We start from the raw sequence: 20,127 nt of genomic DNA, 5'->3' as shown, positions 1-20,127 counted from the left end.
AAATACGAATCTATTAGCATATATTGCTGTGAGGGTATCCTTAGGTATGATTTAACATTTACAATTAGTAGACTTTGAGTCTATTACCCTCCATAATGTAGGTAAGCCTCATCCAGTCAACTGAAGGCCTAAGAGAAAAGACTGAGGTTTCCCAGAGAAGGAGAAATTTTGCCTCCAGACTACAACAGGGAAATCCTTCCTGAGTTTCCAGCCTAATGGCCTATCTCACAAAATTCAATCTTGCCAGCCCCCATGGTCACTTTAGGAATCAGTTTCCTAAAATATCTATCTAATATTGATTCTGTGTCTCTAGAAAACCCTGACTGACATGTTGGTCAATCTTAGAGTTGGTCTCCCTGCTCCCATCTCTTCCTTCTATGTCTACACAGCAGGTGGAGTGAACCTGTCAAGACGTTAGATTACCCCTCTGGTAAAAATTCTCTAATAACTTCCCATCTCATGCAGAATAAAAGCCAAAGCCTACAAAAGTCTAGAAGACCCAAATTACACAGCCTTCCTCCTTCCCTCTCTGATTTCATCTCCTACTACTTTCTCCCTCAATTCACACTCCAGCCAGACATTAGCCTTCAGGCTATTTTAACAAGCCACAAACATTCCTACCTCTGGGGCTTGTTTTACATTTGCTGTCCCCCTCTACATGGGCTTCTTTTCCTCTAGAACAGTTTGCACCTCATTTCCTTCAGATCTTTGCTCAAATTGGTTTCTCTCATCGCTCTATTTAAAACAAGCCCTCCCCAAACCTTGGAGTGCTCTAGTCCCACTTTTCTCCACAGAACATATTTCCATCTAACATACTGTGTATTTTACTCATTTTTTTAGAAAAAAAAATTTTTTACTCATTTTCTTTTTTTAAATAAAAAATAAAAATAATTTTTATTTTCTACTGATTTTTCTTTTTATTTTACTCATTTTCTTTTTTTTTTTTTTTTTTTTTTTTTTTTCGTCTCACTCTGTCATCCAGGCTGGAGTACAGTGGCGAGATCTTGGCTCACTGCAACCTCTGCCTCCCAGATTCAAGCAATGTTCCAGTCTCAGCCTCCCCAGTAGCTGAGATTAAAGGCACCTACCACCACACTCCTGGCTAATTTTTGTATTTTTAGTAGAGACAGGGTTCACCATGTTGGCCAGGCTGATCTTGAACTCCTGCCTTCAAGTGATCTGCCTGCCTTGGCCTCCGAAGGTGCTGGTATTACAGGTGTGAGCCACCGCACCTGGCTGTTCTACTCATTTTCTTTTACCACTAAAATGTAGATTCTAAGACAGCAAGGCTTTTGTCTGTTTCGTGCACTCCTCTATTACCAGGCCCTATGCCTAACACATTAGTAAGAACATCACAAGTAATTTGTTGCTTGAAGAAAAAACAGGCCTGACCTTCATATACCCAAAGAGTCACCTCATAAAGGAGAGCTCAGACTGACATTTGGCGGGTATCCTTCTGGGACAAAGACTGCAGAAGAAGAAATTAGCAGCAACCCTTAATGTTCTGTAGCAGCTGCAGGTTATCCCCAGGCAAGCAGGGCCTGGAGTGAACCTCAGCAGTCCTACAGCAGAGGGGCCTGACTGTTAGAAGGAAAATTAAGAAACAGAAGGAAATAACTGCATCATCAGCAAACATCTAGTAGACGTCCACTCAGAGACCCAACCTGAAAGTCAACAACTTCAAAGACGACAGGTGGACAAATCCACAAAGATGGGAAGAAACCAGCGCAAAATGGATGAAAGCACCCAAAACCAGATTACCTCTCCTCCTACAAGGGATCACAACTCCTCACCAGCAAAGGAACAAGATGGGACGGAGAATGAGTGTGATGAAATGACAGAATCAGGCTTCAGAAGGTGGGTAATAAGAAACTTCTTAGAGCTAAAAGAACATGTTCTAACCCAATGCAAAGAAACTAAGAACCTTGAAAAAAGACTTGATGAAATGCTAACGAGAATGGACAACTTAGAGAGGAATATAAGTGAATTGATGGAGCTGAAAAGCACAACACGAGAACTTCGTGAAGCATGCACAAGTTTCAACAGCCGAATTGACCAAGTAGAAGAAAGGATATCAGAGGTCGAAGATCAACTCAATGAAATAAAACAAGAAAGCAAGACTGGAGGAAAAAGGGTAAAAAGGAATGAACAAAGTCTCCAAGAAATGTGGGACTATGTGAAAAGATCTAATCTACCTTTGATAGGTGTACCTGAATATGATGGAGAGAATGAATCCAAGCTGGAAAATACTCTTCAGGATATCATCCAGGAAAACTTTCTCAACCTAGAAAGACGGCCCAATATTCAAATTCAGAAAATACAAAGAACACCACAAAGATATTCCTCAAGAAGAGCAACCCCAAGGCACACAATCATCAGATTCACCAGGGTTGAAATGAAGGAAAAAATGCTAAGGACAGCCAGAGAGAAAGGTCGGATTACCTACAAAGGGAAGCCCATCAGACTCACAGCAGATCTCTCAGCAGAAACCCTATAAGCCAGAAGAGAGTGGGGGCCAATAATCAACATCCTTAAAGAAAAGAACTTTCAACCCAGAATTTCATATCTAGCCAAATTAAGCTTCATAAGTGAAGGAAAAATAAAATCCTTTGCAAACAAGCAAGTACTCAGAGATTTCATCACCACCAGGCCTGCTTTACAAGAGCTCCTGAAAGCACTAAACATAGTAATGAACAACCAGTATCAGCCACTCAAAAAACATACCAAATTGTAAAGAGCATCCACACAATGAAGAAACTGCATCAACTAACGGGCAAAACAGTCAGCTAGTATCAAAATGGCAGGAACAAATTCACGATTTCAGTCTTCTTAAATTGATTAAGACTTATTTTGTAGTCTAATGTCTCAGTTCATTGAAATGTTAGCTATATATTTGTTAGGTTTACTTGGTCTATCGTGTTGTTTAAGTCTGCTGGGTCCTTACTATTTTCTGTCTGGGTGACTTACATGTTGTTGAAAGTGAGATGTGGAAGTTCTCTACTATTATTGTATTGCCATCCATCTCCCTTCAAATCTGATAATATTTGCCTTATGTACTTATGTGCTTCAATGTCGACATTTATTGTTATGATGAGAGATTTGACAATGGAAACTGGCAGAAACTTTCATCATCTCTGCTGTTTCCCTTGTCTCTGGTCTCATCTACAGCACTGGCACATCTTCATGAGATACATGAGATGTGAATATCATTCTTGTTTTACCATAAAGGAGTAAGAATAGTAAAAAATTAACATGTTCAAGGTTACACCACGAATTTTAGGAATACATCTCTGCCTCTTGATTCCCATTTAGTATTCAGATACACACTAAACTACTCTTTATCTCACTTCAATTGCTATCTCAGATTATATTGATAAGCCCATACTTTACATTCTGCTTTCACTGGAGGGAATGGAGACTGACAGGCTATCTATCATCCATCTTTGCTTTAGAATCAAATGTGACTTTTATGTAACTATATATGTATGCCATAAAAATGCCTTGCAGTCTCAAAATGCTACAAATAAATTGGGAAATGAAGACTAAGGTGCAAAAAAAAAAAAAAAAAAAAACACAGAAAATCAAGGTAACTCAGTCATCATCAGTATGCCTCTCAAATAGGAGAAAGAAAACATAATTTACCTTAGATATTTCTTATTCTGTTATTTACCAAAAAACACAATTTAAACAAACCAATTTTTTTTAAAAATTGAGAAATAAAGGTATGGACAAATATATACAAAACAAGAAATCAATGTTAACATTGGACAAGACAGAATTTAAAATTAAAGTAATAAACTAAAAAATTTTAAAAAATCTGAAACTCAGAGAAAGAAAATATTTCCCAAATTCTTTTTTTTTTTTTTTTTTTTTTTGAGACTGAGTTTCACTCGTTACCCAGGCTGGAGTGCAATGGAGCAATCTTGGCTCACCGCAACCTCCGCCTCCTGGGTTCAGGCAATTCTTCTGCCTCAGCCTCCTGAGTAGCTGGGATTACAGGCACGCGCCACCATGCCCAGCTAATTTTTTGTATTTTTTTTTTTAGTAGAGACGGGGTTTCACCATGTTGACCAGGATGGTCTCGATCTATTGACCTCATGATCCACCCGCCTCGGCCTCCCAAAGTGCTGGGATTACAGGCTTAAGCCACCGCGCCCGGCCTTCCCAAATTCTTATTACAAAAATTTCCCAACACAGAGCAAAGTTGAATTTTATCAAAAAAAAAAAAAAAAAAAGAAAAAGAAAAAACAAAAGAGTGATTTTTTAATTATTCTTTATGCTTTCCTATATTTCCCAGTTTTCTACATTGGGCACTTATTTCTATTATAATCATACATTGCTAACGATATTAAAAACTAGAATAATGTTTTTGCTAGAAGTTTTGCACCAGGGCCGGGTGCGGTGGCTCACGCCTGTAATCTCAGCATTTTGCAAGGCCAAGGCGGGCAGATCACTAGAGCAGAGGAGTTCAAGACCATCCTGGTGAACACAGGGAGCTCTCATATCAATTATTAGGGAAAAAAAAAGTCCACTTCCTTTGACTCAGAATTTTTTCAATGAATAAGATAATCTAAGAAATTAAGCATGAATATACACTCAAATTTAATGTCCTTAATGTCCATTAGTAAGAGATTGACTAAATTATTGTCTACCCAGACAATGAAACCACAGTTACTAAAAATGTACCAACCTGGGCAACACAGGGAGACTCCATCTTTACAAAAAAATTTTAAAATTAGCCAGGAGTGGCTGGTGTGGTTCTGTGATCCCAGATACTTGGGAGGCTGAGGGGAGAGGATTACTTGAGCCTGGGAGGTCAAGGCTGCAATGAGCCATGTTCCACCACTGCACTCTAGCTTGGGCAACAGAACAAGACTCTGTCTCAAAAAAATAAAAATTTTATTTTTAAAACTAAAAATGTAGATCTATGGTTACTAATATGAACCATATTGTTCACACCATTCAATTTTAAAATTGGGTTATAATTGAGTGTATGGAGTATAAGCCTATATAAAAACAAATATATATATATATTTTACATATTTATATATATACACATTTTATATAATACAAACACACACACACACACACACACACACACACACATACACATACAAAATGAGCACTATATACAAAATGTCTATCTACATATCTACATAGAAACAAAATGTCAGAAGAAAACAATCAACAGATACTAAATGAAGTGAGATTATGACTGGTTAATTTCTTCTTCATACTTGTCCACTGACTAAAATCTTTGCCATTTAAAAAAAAAAAAAAAGTGTTACTAGCCAGGCATGGTGGCTCACACCTGTAATCCCAGAACTTTGGGAGATCAAGGTAGGGGAAGTTCTTGAGCCCAGGAGTTCGAGACCAGCCTGGGCAACATAGGGAGATCTTGTTTCTATTTAATTGAAAAACAACAACAAAAATCAAACCCAAAAAATGTTACTTTCATAAACAGAACGAACAGTAAATATAAACCAACAGAAATAAATAAAACCAGCACTCTTATAAGCAACATAATAAATGTCTGTAGTATCGGGTACATGACATCATTTTTGTTCAAGTAAAAAGACATTTTTTAATGTGTTCTGAATTGCATTTACTCATCTCCCTATCCTCAAGTTAGACTATGGAGCTGTAATCTATCATACACATTGTTTTGAAAACCATAAATTATAACTGTTAGTAAAGCAAGGTATAGTTTTCCCATAGCACAGGCTCTCTTCAACAGGGAATGTGATTTCTTAGTGCTAGTACTATGTGCCAGGCATTGTGCTGTCATTAAAACTTTCTCTAAAATATTAATTTATTTGCTGTTCTTTTGCTGCTTCAAATTCTCATATCACCAAGTCATCCTCACTATTTTCAGAAAATATAACATGGAAATTTCAATGCTAGGAATAATGTTTGGCACTGAACTTTCAAAGTCTGTATCATCATTAAGACACTTTCAAACTAGTATTACGTATAAAAGACAGCATGATGCTGAAAGGCAAATGTCAAACTGGGAGAAATATTTGTAATAAGTAATAGTTCATATATTTAATATATAAAGAGTTCCTACAAATCAGATATTTTAAATGAGGCTGCCAATAGAAAAACAGAAATGGCCAATGAATATTTTTATGTATACATATATTCCATCTCATTAGCAATTAATTAAATGTACATTATAATAACAAGATATCATTTTTGAATTTTCATCCATCAAAATGTCAAAGAAGTACAAAATTAAAATATTCAATGTCATCTGGAGTATATGAAAAGGGAATCTCTGGTGTGCTGCTTTTAAGAGTTAATTTGACCCGGCTTCTCAAACCTACAAGCTAGCAATCTAAATGTGCACAGTATCTTACCTAAGAAAATGATCACAGAAGTATATAAAGACTTAATTACAATCAAGTGTAACTCCACAAGGCTTAAAATGTCTCAGATTGAAAGCAGTCTTAATATAGAAGGGAAATTTTCTGAAAATTACTAATATATCTATTAAATGGAATATTACACAATGATTTTAAATGACAGAAAATCTTGATTCATCATGTTACTATTTGCCAGTTTTTATTTATTGACTTTGAATAAGTATGTTATTTTTAGTAATACTTTTAAAGTACACCTTAAACATTCTAAATTATATTCAGGAGTTACAGCAATGCTTGTAATGTAAACAGGTCTATTCTCCATGAAAGCAATTTAGCCATACCTATCAAAATAAAGCACTGTTCACTTTAGATAAATCACTGAGCTATGTACTTAAGGTTTCTAAACTTTTCTATATACACTTTATACTTCAAAAATGAAAAAACAATTTAAAAAACAGCTGTACTCTCGTCTCCACCGCCAAAATCTAGGGATGATAAAAGTACCATTCATGAAAGAGTTGAACTTTACTAATCTTGGGACATGTCTATAATATAATGTTAAGTAAATAAAGCAAATAAGTGACATTGCATTGTGATTTTTCTAAGGTAAGCCCATTTTTTTCTATTTGAAAAAAAAAAAAAATGGCCAGACACGGTGGTTCACACCTGTAATTCCAGCACTTTGGGCAGCTGGGGCAGGTGGATCACCTGAGGTCAGGAGTTCAAGACCAGCCTGGCCAACATGGTGAAACCCCATCTCTACTCAAAATAAAACAAAATAGCTGGACATGGTGGCACACACCTGCTGTGGTCCCAGATACTCAGGAGGCTGAGGCAGGAGGACTGCTTGAACCTGGGAGGCAAAGGGCGCAGTGGGCCCAGATCACGCCACTGCACTCAAGCCTGGGCAACAGAGTGAGACTGTCTCAAAAAAGTAAATAAATTTTAAAATTTGTTTTAAAATGAGGGAATTCCCATAGTTGTCAGATTGCATAGCCTCCTATGAACAAAGAGAACAAATATACAATGACAGACAACAAAACGTTAACATTTGTTTCTTAGTGGGGAGGAAGGGATTGGAAGGGAGAGATTATTAAACTTTTCTGTATATAATTTAATTAATTCATAACAAAATACTGATATTCCTTGACCAAGCAATTGCACTCCTAGGAATTCATTCCATAGACATAATCATGAAAGTCTAAAGATACATATGCAATGAAATTAGTGAAGTACCTGATACCCACCAAAATGAAATAACAATTGTAGTCGAAAGGCCCTTCAAAAGGAAAACTAGCTGCCACCAGGCTCAGTGGCTCACACCTATAACCCAGCACTTTTGGGAGGCTGAACACAGAGGATCACTTGAGCCCAGAAATTTGAGACCAGCCTGGGCAATATACTAAAACTCTGTCTGTACAAAAAAACTGAAAAATTAGCTGGGCATGGTAGCACATGCCTGTTGTCCCAGCTACTCAGGAGGCTGAAGTGGGAGGATAACTTAAGCTTGGGAGGTCAAAGCTGCAGCAAGCCATGATCCTGCCACTGCACTTCCACCTGGATGACAGAGCAAGACTCTATCACAATAAAATAAAAAAGAGGAAACTGGCTATTTTGTTGAAAGCCCTATGATGGAAAGTTCTATTTGGTGTTACATGCTGATATGGAAAGATGGTCAATGTACGTTAATTGAAAAATAATATGTATAACATGGTTTTATTCACATTTTTCAAGCTTTAGTCTAAAAGGATAATGGGAAACTGGTAAGTGAACTCTGGGGAGTGAGACCTGGCATCAAAGAAAACGTTACCTGTCTTTTTATTAATATAACCTTTATTACCAGCCATGTTATTTTTAATTTTTGTTTGGTTTGGTTTGGTTTGATTTGGTTTGGTTTTAAGATGGAGTCGCACTCCTTCACCCCGGCTGGAGTAGTACAGTGGGCCCAATCTCGGCTCACTGCAACCTCTGCCTCCCAAGTTCAATTGATTCTCCTGCCTCAGCCTCCAGAGTAGCTGGGATTACAGGTGCACGCCACCATGCCCAGCTAATTTTTGTTTTTTGTTTTTTTTTTTTTGAGACAGAGTTTCGCTCTTGTTACCCAGGCTGGAGTGCAATGGCACGATCTCGGCTCACCGCAACCTCCGCCTCCTGGGTTCAGGCAATTCTCCTGCCTCAGCCTCCTGAGTAGCTGGGATTACAGGCATGTGCCACCATGCCCAGCTAATTTTTAGTATTTTTAGTAGAGACGGGGTTTCACTATGTTGACCAGGTTGGTCTCGATCTCTCGACCTTGTGATCCACCCGCCTCGGCCTCCCAAAGTGCTGGGATTACAGGCTTGAGCCACCGCGCCCGGCCCTAATTTTTGTATTTTTAGGAGAGACACGGTTGCCCGGGCTGGTCTCAAACTCCTGACCTCAAGTGATCTTCCTGTCTCAGTCTCCTAAAGGGCTGGGATTACAGGTGTGAGCCACCACGACTGGCCTTTATTTTTAATTTCTTGAATCTTGTTTAAAATTGTTTAAATGCTAGCATGAAACAGTGGTTTGTAAAACTTTGAGGCACTTTAGATTTGCTTTTAAGATGCCCTAGAAGAAACGAATTGAAGAAACACTAAACTAAGATTAGCATAATTTTGAAAACTGAGGTAAAGTTAAATAATTCTCTCATTTCTATAAGGAGAAAGGTGTTTTTGTTTGTTTATTTTTATATTTGAGACAGAGTTTTGCTCTTGTTGCCCAAGCTGAGGTGCAATGGTGTGCTCTCAGCCCACTGCAACCTCTGCCTCCGGAATTCAAGTGATTCTTCTGTCTCAGCCTCCTGAGTAGCTGGAATTACAGGAACGTGCCACCACGCCCAGCTAATTTTGTATTTTTAGTAGAGAGGAAGTTTCTCAAGTTGGTCAGGCTGGTCTCAAACTCCCGACCTCAGGTGATTCGCCCACCTCGGCCTCCCAAGGGATTATAGGCCTGAGCCACCACACCCGGCCAGGACAAAGTTTTTAAAATGAAATCTTCCTAAGAGCCTCATTATGTAGAATGGATAAATCCAAAGCTATTCTAAGTGAGATCAAAGTAAAAAGGGCACTGTGCTAGCCCCTCCTTTATCCTTCTAGTGACTCCAACGTCAAGCTGGGGTTCCAAAGAGCATTAAAAATACCACTGTTAAAATCATCAGCAGCAGCATAATAACACAGTGAACTACACAATTTGATGGATTCCTCCCTACTGAACAGACAGGAGGAAGTAAAACCCTAAAATAGCAACAAATGTTCTCTCTGGGTGGTAGGTGCTTAGGCTACTACTAAGAGCGTTTTTCTTTTTGAAACTCTATTTTGAAAATTTCCTTATAAAGAGGAAAGATGTGTTTTTTTAACCATATATGTATACGTGTGTGTGTGTGTGTGTGTGTATTTTTTTTCTTTTTCTTTTTCTTTTTCTTTTTTTTTTTTTTTTTTTTTTTTGAGACGGAGTTTCGCTCTTGTTACCCAGGCTGGAGTGCAATGGCGCAATCTCCGCTCACCGCAACCTCCGCCTCCTGGGTTCAGGCAATTCTGCCTCAGCCTCTTGAGTAGCTGGGATTACACACATGTGCCACCATGCCCAGCTAATTTTTTGTATTTTTAGTAGAGACGGAGTTTCACCATGTTGACCAGGATGGTCTCGATCTCTCGACCTCGTGATCTACCCGCCTTGGCCTCCCAAAGTGCTGGGATTACAGGCGTGAGCCACCACGCCCGGCCTTTTTTTTCTTTTTTTGAGACGGAGCCTCCCTCTGTAGCCCAGGCTGGAGTGCAGTGGCATGATCTCAGCTCACTGCAACCTCCATCTTCTGGGTTCAAGCAATTCTCCTGCCTCAGCCTCCCCAAGTAGCTCGAATTACAGGCACCTACCACCACACCTGGCTCATTTTCGCATTTTTAGTAGAGGCTGGGTTTTACCATGTTGGCCAGGCTGGTCTCAAACTCCTGACCTCAAGTGATCTGCCCACCTTGGCCTCCCAAAGTGCAAGATTACAGGGGTGTGCCACTGCACTCAGCCTATTTATATATTTTTTAGAGCAAACCCGTGGCCTGCGGGCCCCCAGGATGGCTTTAAATGAGGCCCAAAACAAATTTGTAAACTTTCTTTAAATATTGTGAGATTTGTTTTCTTTTGCAGTTTTTTTTTTTTTAAGCTCATCAGCTATCATTAGTGTATTTTATGTGTAGCCCAAGACAATTCTTCTTCCTATGTGGTTCAGAGAAGTGAAAAGATTGGACACCCCTGTTTTACAGACAAGGAGCTTGTTCTTTCACCCAGGCTGGAGTGCAGTGGCATGATCACAGCTCACTGTAACCTCCAAGTCCTGGGTTCAAGGGATTCCCCAACCTCAGCTCCCAGAGTAGCTAGGACTACAGGTGCATGCCACTATGCCTACCTAATTTTTTATTTTGTTTTGTAGAGACAAAATACAAAAAAAAAAAATTGTTTCCTAGGGCCTTGCTATGGTGCAAAGGCTGGTCTCAAACTCCTGACCTCACAAAGCACTGGGATTATAGGGGTAAGCCACTGTGTCCAGCCAAAAATGTAGGTTTTAGGGTTTATAAAAATACTACAGATCTACCATTGAGAAACCCAAAAGGTTTACATTATCAGATGCAGAACGCTATAGGATAATCAACAAGAAAGCACAAATACCCAATGTTCATTAGAAAAGAAACAGAGGCAATGATTTTAAACAGCCATGTCTGACCTGAGACAGACAGACCGACCCTGAACAAAAGAGGCCATATCATATGCATTGTCTTTTAGCTAATCCTTACTTAGTCCTGGAATCCCAGACTGCAGGACTGAAATTCCCTATTAAATAGAAAACCAGGAGCAAGTAAATTTAAAAAAATGGATTTTCATCCCATCACCCCCCACCCCCACCAACAGTAAGAATCAGTTAAAAGGTGGCAATTATCTTTCTTTACCTCATAAAAACACTATAAAATTTTTAAAGATGAAGAAACTGGGGTTCAGGAAAATAAAGTAACTTTCCCAGTATCACAGAGTCATTAAGCAGCAGGAACAGGACTAGAATTGGGGTTTGTCTGCAAAGCCAGAGTTCTTTCTACCAAGCTCTCTCCCTCCTCTAAAAAAATATCCTCTTACGTCAAAAGCTCTGGTAAGTTCTGTGGCATTCTCAGACCGCTATGGCTCACTACACCTATTAAAAGTAAAAAAAAAAAAAAAAAAAAAAAAAAAAAACAAGAAAGGCAGCCGTTAAGAAGCTGCATTACTTACTGCCCAGCACTATATGCACTAGAGCTTGGAAGGAGGCACTCAAACTCGACTCACATGATTTTCATAGTCATTCCAAGTCATCAATCCTACCCCTGCAAATGGCTTATCACTAACACTCTCCCCCAACTGAGGCTGCAAATGGCATTCCCAAGAAAACCTGCCAGTCTATTATATCACACTGGTGTGTTAGCTTTAAATTTTTAACTACAAAAATTAAGGGAAATTTGTTTCAACCTAAAAATGGCAGTTGCAAGTTTAAATGGTGGTTGTCACTACAGACTGGTGACTAGAGCACTGGCTTTGCAGTCATCCAAATTACGTTCATAACCTAGTTCCGCTACTTCCAACAATGTGTAACCTTAGGCAACTTCATTCACTTATATAATTTCATATATAAAAATGCCAGGATTGATAACTTTTCCATAAAAGATCAAATGAGATAATCCAATTCCTAGAGTCCAACACACAGAAAGAATGTGGAAAATAAATGATACATACTATTATTAACATTGATTTATTCTCATGTCACAGGAATCTGGGCAAATTAATAATCCACATGGTTTGAACTCCTGATTGTTTGCTTTAACAATCAACTGGTTGAATCAGGAGGCAAATGAAATACTGACTACAGTTCAGCTTGGTTCAGAGATATCCAACAGAGGCCTTGGCACATACCAATTGCTCAGTAAATATTCATGGAATTAAGTCTGCAGAGTCCACTCAAGAACCTCACTAGCTATGAGATACCAAAGGGCTCATTTTGGCAAACAGAACAGCATTTTTTTTTCCTATAGAATTTAGCAGGTTTTTCTTTTCTTAGAAACAAACCATATACCAGGTATCAATAGTGAGGTTTCTACAAATAAAACTAACCTGGAAAACTACAAAAGCAGCATTCCAGAGTAGAGTAAAGAAAACCAGTTTGAGAATCAGGCAAGTACGCAGTTCATATGCCAGGCCTACCACTTTACAGTTATGTAAACATTATCTTGAGCCAAATAGTCACCTCAGGCTCAGTTTCCGCATCAGAAAACTGGAGATAACACCTACCTCACAGGGTTGTCACAAAGCTAATATATGTGAAGCACCATGCAACAGTTGGTAATAAGTAATTTTTAAGTCTCTGGTATCTGCTTTCCCTTTTCAAAGATGGCTGAAACTGGAGTGGGTAAATTATGCCTAAGGGCGACTACTATCTTCCTCTCTCCTTTTTCAAAAGGTATACTAAAATTCAGCCATATAGACAGGTCAATTGGCTCAAGTTGCAACTATCAGTGGGTCCACTGAGACAATTTTAAGGGGACTCTTTCATGGAACTCCACAGATTGGGAAAGAACTATGCTCCGTTCTCTCCAGGTAGCCTAACTATTCCTGCTCTTCTCAGGCCTACTTAATACGAGGTTACTAAGAGGTGTGCAAAGGGAAAGTCATCTTTGCAATAAACCAAAGATGTGGCATATAAGCAATAGGCCTTCTTTGACAGCCCAACCCCAAATTAAGGCACAAAATTTTAACACTCTTTGGAGACTGGAGGTAAAGGGAAGGAATGCTGGCATTAAGATAATACTTTAGAGAGGAAGGAAGTCTTCCAGGTTCATTAACATTAAAACATGTTTACTTTCCATTCACATGTGGAACAAAACAGAGTAATGATTTGCTAGTTCCAATCAGCTGAGTACTTATTTCATTTTACTGTGCTGCATACTCTCAATTATATACTAGCAAAAATTAAAGCCTAAGTAAACAAAATACACAACTCTAAAGACAATATTCCTCCACTCACTGAAATAAGACCCAACCAAGACAAAGTTTCTTTTTCTTTTTTCCTCTTAAGTGAATTTCACTGAGAAAGATGAGTCAAAGAACTTTTAACAAATCTGGATTTCGATTTTCAACAAGGTAGGAACCCGTACTTCCTCCCACTCACCCCACCTCCAGAGAACTCACAATACTGTTACTAAAACATATTGAATGATGCCTTCCATTGGCCAATTACTTTTAAATAAATGCAATAAAAAGAATCTGCACTTCAAGACCTCATTAACAATTACAATTCTTCCCCTACTTAAATTTCCAGTTCTGGAAAAAACTGGGTCAGCCCACTAAAAAGCAACTGTAACTTTTTTTTTTTCCCCCCTGGAAAAATAGAGACAAAAATGTACACTATTATGATAACACAAATATCCATTATATAGCATCAAGGAGTGCACATGCAATAAATAATGGTGGCCATTTAAAGAACACTTTTGTTAAAGTTACATCACATGCACAGAAGCTGCTTTTCCAAAAGTAAACATATATTCATTACACTTTGAGCCTCACTGAAGCACTCTATTCTTGTATGGTAAGACTTGTAACCCACCTTTATATACAGAATCAAAGACAACTGGGCCCTATATTGAACCCACTCTACAGTTAATTGTGTTAGTGAGGTTCCAGTACAGTTTTCCAAAGAAAGCAATTTGAATCAATAACCACACCAGTGCTACTCAGAATGTTTGCCAATAAGTAAATAAAATGCCTGACCCCAATATGAAGAAAATTTTCCTCCTTCCTGGCTCCCCAGCTCCATTTAAGACTGTAAACATGAATAGAAAGATAACCTTGAGAACAGTAAAGTCACCCATACCATCAATAATATCCCTCTAACTCAATGCCTTATTTTAGTTTTCCTAAAACAGGACAGTCTCAACCGGATGCCAGGAATTTAATATGGCTTTTTAAAGATATATCAAACTGTCTGGAATGTGCAGTGATGAAAACTGAATACTGCTACTGAAACCATACTTAATTAAACACATGCTTGCTGTAAACAGAGCTTCACAAATAAAGCTCCAATGTTTTCTTCCTTGGCTCTCTTAGGAAGCCACCCCAGTAAGAGACGGTCACCAGCTGCACTCCTGCTAACAGTTCTATCCTGAGCAACCCCTTCCCATCCACCCCCAAAAAGTGTTACTTTTATCTGTGGAATTCTCTGCCGGCCTCGGCCTGGAAAACTGGGTGGACCCTGAGGACAGGTGTCAGATCTGGCCTTTGGGAGGTGGCCCAAACTGACAAGTTATTGGCAGCATAAAGCTATGATCTTTATAAACTTCAATTTGAGGCTTTATACCAGTAGTGATTCCCTCCCCGCTCCTTTTTTGAAGAGGGGAGAGAAAGCAAGCCAAAAGGATGAGTTTCAAAATAGAAAAATCACCACTTTAATTATGAAACCCTCCCAACTCAACAAAGTACTGTTAAAGGTAGCCAAATGGAAAATGTCAGGAGTTTTTTGTTTTGGTTTTTTTGGCACATGCACAACTATTAAACATGAGAATTACAACCTCAAGGTGAGGGGGAAAGAGTTAAAAAAACAGGAGCAGAAAAGGGGAGGACAGGGCCCAGCCAAAGACCCATTTGCTCAGAAGGGCCTCTCTTGGTACTAACTCCTCCGTGTGGGGCAGCCAGGCTGGAGGAAAGCAGAGGGTTACACAGAACATTTAGCAGACTTAACATTGGATTAAACACACTACTGCAAGTTTCAACAAATGTTCATGGCATACGTAAAAACACATTTACAACAAGAAAGAAGAGAGGCACCTGGAGACATCTGACACTGGGCATGCTCTGCAGGCAACTCAGTGCGCACATGCTCTCTACCAGGTTGGCGCAGCCTAGCCACAAAGACCTTGGCACAGAACACTGCAGGATGACAAAAAGGAAGGAAGAGAAGAAGCAGTTAGAGGCCGCAACAAATCACTCCTTCACACAGGCAACTTGAATGTTAGTTGGGGCAGGGGGTGCACCCTTGGCAGTTTGGAGGTTAGGGATGGTCCCAGACAGCTTACTGAAACCTTGGGAGAGGGCCCACTTGATGTTCTATGGAAAGGAGGTTTCTGCTGCCAGCTACTCATTTCTCAGGATATAGTGAACAGAGTAAAGAGGGAGAGAGCGAATGTTTAAACAAAAACCCACTAAAGGGAACTGTGAAAATTTGAGTGCAAAACAAAATTAGTGGTGAGACTGCTGACTAATTTCATCAATGCCACAGTTTCTGGTCTATGTCACATAACCATAATTGTCATCATTCTTTAAGAACGTACTATTTGCCCAGCACTTTACATTTGTTCTCTAATCCTCATATCGCAGCGTAAAGAAAGCAAGGCTCAGAGGTTAAGTGATTTGCACAAGGACACACAACCAAGGGAGGGAGAGCTAGAATTTCAAACTTTCGTTTGTCTGCTACCAAAACCCACACTCTTTCCACAAGACTATGATGCTGCTGTTATGAAAACTCAGATCACCCCAACTTTTATCATGTGAGTAGTTTTGTACCTCCCTAAGGTAAAATCACAGGAGACCTAGAGAATAAGGCAAAAAGAACAAGAAAGATGAGTGACAGACTGATAGATAAAGGCAATAAAAGAGGTGATTAAAAATGCATCTGATTTTCAGTGTCAGCCACATCTCTGTCTCCCCAAAGAAAAAACACTGGAATGTCACGATTTTCATTTTGGACTTTGTTTACAACGTTCGTTTGACATGACTAAGAATTAAAACGCTTTTCCCATCCTTTTCTAAAAGCTTGCTGGTTTTAAAGGGATTAAGAAAAAAAGTAAAATATAAACATGAACATATATATTATGGCTACTACTTAATAACCATTAGACCATAATGTTCAATCATTCAGATCTAAAGTCAATTAATTTACTATGGCAAAATCAAAAATCATGCAAAAAAACCTAAAGGTGAGTGAGTGAGTGGGTTCAACCAGAACATCCCAGAAGTCTTGGATCCAAGTTCATACACTTGTTTGTTCTAGCTGTAATTAGAATAGCCAAATACCCTCATTTGCTTGATACAGTCCTAGATGATATTGTCCCCACATAACTTGCACTCTCAAAAGTGTGCTGGTTTGGTGGATAAATTCTATGATCACCCAGCTGCAATACAGACAAAGATCACTTTGCTTGAAATCAGAGACCTGGGTTCCTTTCTAGCATCTGCCACTTACTAGTTACATTTCACCTATAATACAAGGAATATTGAGACTACTTAGAAAAGGCATTTAAAAAAAAAGAATACAAAATCAGAGGAACCAAGTGGAATAAAAAATTGAGCAGTGTCAAGTGTGGTGGCACGTGCCTGTAGTCCTAGCTACTGGAGAGGCTGAGGAGGGAGGATAGCTTGAGCCCAGGAGTTCTGGGCTGTAGTGCACTATGCCGATCAGGTGTCCACACTAAGTTCGGCATCAATGTGGTGACCTCCTGGGAGCGGGGAACCACCAGGTTGCCTAAGTAGGGGTGAACCAGCCCAGGTTGGAAAGGGAGCAGGTCAAAACTCCCGTGCTGATCAGTACTGGGATTGCGCCTTTGAATAGCCACTGCACCCCAGCCTGGGCAACACACCAAGACCCCATCTCTTTTTTTTAAAAAAAAAAAAAAAGCCGGGTGCGTTGGCTCAATCCTGTAATTCCAGCACTTTGGGAGGCCGAGGCGGGTGGATCACGAGGTCGAGAGTTTGAGACCATCCTGTTCGACATGGTGAAACCCCGTCTCTACTAAAAATACAAAAAATCAGCTGGGCATGGTGGCGTGTGCCTGTAATCCCAGCTACTCAGGAGGCTGAGGCAGGAGAATTGCCTCAACCCGGGAGGCGGAGGTTGCGGTGAGCCGAGATCACGCCATTGCACTCCAGCCTGGGTAACAAGAGCGAAACTCCGTCTCAAAAAAAAAAAAAAAAAAATTAGCTGGGCATGGTGGCACATGCCTGTAATCCCAGCTACTCAGGAGGCTGAGGCAGGAGAATTGCCTGAACCCAGGAGGCGGAGGTTGTGGTGAGCCGAGATCACGCCATTGTACTCCAGCGTGGGTAACAAGAGTGAAACTCCGTCTCAAAAAATTAATTAATTAATTAATTAATAATAAAAATAAAAATAAAAATAAATAAATAAAATAAAAATTCAGCAGCTTTCTGGTAGCAATGAAAATGACACACTTCCAAGTATGCCTTTATTCCAAAACTTACCATAGCCAATACAGTGGCAATATATCATTGAAACTCCAGGCACACAAATTTAGTTGCCCCAACACTTCCATATCAGAGTATCAAACACATAAAAGACGCTGAATGTTTGCATAAAATCATGAAAGTAGTTGCCATTTGTCAAGCTTCTGTTATATGCTAGACAGATGAAATAGTAAACTCTCACAATAACCCTTGTAAAATAGGTATTATTCCATTTTACGATGAGGAAACTGAAGATTAGGAAAGAGATATCAAGCAGAGTCCCATGGAATTTTTTTTCAATTAAGAAAAAAAAAATTTTTAATTAAAATGGAAATAAGAGCCTGATTTGTTAAAACAGCAACATAGGCCAGGGGCGTTGGCTCACACCTATAATCTTAGCACTTTAGGAAGCCGAGGTGGGCAGATCACTTGAGGTGAGGAGTTCAAGACTGGCCTGGCCAATATGGTATAACCTTGTCTCTACTAAAAACACAAAAATTTGTCAGGCATGGTGGCACGAACCTGTAATCCCAGCTCCACGGGAGGCTGAGGCAGGAGATTGCTTAAACCCAGAAATCAGAGGTTGCGGTGAGCCAAGATCACACCACTGTACTCCAGCCTGGGAGACAGAGTCAGACTGCCTCAAAAAACAAACAAACAAACAAACAACAATAACAAAAACACAGCAACTTGTTCAAGGTGCAGGAGAATAAGGGCTAATAATTGATGGCAGAATTAGGACTAGAAATTAAACCTGACAAACTTTCTTTCACTATAACAAACACTATCCAGAGATATTCTCATACATGTTTAATAAAAGAATACTTACATCAACATACATCACAAGTGGATGGGCAAAAAAGAGCTTAAGGACTATATACCTAGCCAGGTGAGATGGCTCATGCCTGTAATCCCAGCACTTCAGGAGGCCAAGATTGGAGGACTGCTTAAGCCCAGGAGTTCGAGACCAGCCTGGGCAACATGGTGAAACCCCACCTTTACAAAAAATACAAAAATTAGCCAGGCATGGTGGCACTTATAGTACCAGCTGCTCAGGAGGCTGAGGTGGGAGCATTGCTTCAGCCTGGGAGGCGGAGGTTGCAGTGAGCCAAGATATCAGCACTACACTCCAGCCTGGGCAACAGAGTGAGATCCTACCTCAACAACAACAAAAAAAGGATTATATCTGGATTCAGCAACTAATATCATATTAACACCAATGTTCATCTGTAAATCAATTTTTGCTTATTCAGTAAAAAGTCAGGTTCCCTCTTCAAGGGTTAATACTATTTGCCTCAAAGGGTAAAAACCATGAAAGCATAAGGTATTATTGATTAGATTCTGCTAATAACTTGGAATCTGAAACTTTTTAAAAGGCTATTTTTCACATTCAATAAATCAAAAAATTAGATTGTGAAAACAGGAAGGCATTTTTAAAGACTATTTAGTAACCACCCACCACTGATTTTAGATTAGAGGTGAAGAAACTAAGCCCAAATTGAAAAATAATGATATTCCCAAGGCTTTTTAACCATTTAATAATTTAATCATACCAAAAATGTGGAAAACAATCAACATAAAGAAGATTTTCAGTGAACTTGATTTTTAAACATTAACCATTTATTTCAAAGCTTTTTGAAGTCTGTTATTTAACATATTCAGGAAAAGATTTTTAAAGGACCCTCTGAGGGTTAGATTTCCAAGATTTTCTCTTCATAATACATATCGTAGATACTGTGAGATATAAAGAATGATACCAGTATTTACTATTTATTAGATGCCAACATCAGGCTAAATACTTTATAAAGGATATCACATCTCATTTTCACAATAATCCTATAAAACAGACATCACCTTCCCCAGCATTCAGAAGAGGAAACACAGGCTCAGAGATGAAGTAACTTACTTATCCAAAATTGCATAGCACTGGGTTGGTGCCAAGATTTCAATCCAGGTCTAAGGCAAGAGTACTTTTCACTATGCTTCATACCTTACACTATTTGCTTCGGAACAGAATGCAGGAAGAGATAGCTTGATCCTAGGTATCACCCAAGCTGGTATGTGAAGCAACTGCCAATTATCTACTAATCCGAGGTCTCAACTCTCAGATCATCCCAAGACTGGGAACTTTCAGTTTCAAGACAATATTGTTTTCCATTTCTAAGAGCACAGATAGTGGTTAAAGGGTATTACAACTGCCTACTTTCACACTCAACAATTACTTTGAAGCTAAGTGACCACCCATATTGCTGAAAAACAGTCTACTCAACAGAAAATGCTGCTCTAGGAAATACACCCACTTTTTAGTAAGAAAGTCTGTACCTGCTAGCCAAAACAAGGTAGGTTCCTCTTAGGTCTTAGATCTAATAGATCAGGAGAACACTGATCCAACTTGAAAATAATGGATGAAAATAAAAGTTCTACATTCATCAACCTAAGAACATTAAAATACAGCTAGGACCACAACAGTAGTTGATTCTTTTTTTTTCTTTTGAGATGG

At 39.2% G+C, this 20,127-nt stretch overlaps 1 protein-coding gene across 8 annotated transcripts in view; it reads right to left on the bottom strand.

The window, feature by feature from the left end:
* FBXW11 (F-box and WD repeat domain containing 11) overlaps window positions 1–20,127 on the bottom strand; it is a 144,863-nt gene that overhangs the window by 77,852 nt on the left and 46,884 nt on the right. For 5 of the 8 annotated variants that reach the window (XM_074390255.1, XM_074390256.1, XM_074390257.1 and 2 more), the window contains one exon: window positions 15,219–15,320. The exons of the other annotated variants lie outside the window; for them this stretch is intronic. In XM_074390255.1, coding sequence (XP_074246356.1) covers window positions 15,219–15,320 — 102 coding nt within the window. The remainder of the gene's footprint in view (window positions 1–15,218; window positions 15,321–20,127) is intronic. 8 annotated transcript variants of the gene reach the window in all.

The sequence above is a fragment of the Saimiri boliviensis genome, chromosome 20 (genome assembly GCF_048565385.1).
Source record: "Saimiri boliviensis isolate mSaiBol1 chromosome 20, mSaiBol1.pri, whole genome shotgun sequence".
NCBI lineage: Eukaryota > Metazoa > Chordata > Mammalia > Primates > Cebidae > Saimiri > Saimiri boliviensis.
Note: the sequence above shows the minus strand (reverse complement) of the source record. Positions and strands in the feature narration are given on the sequence as shown.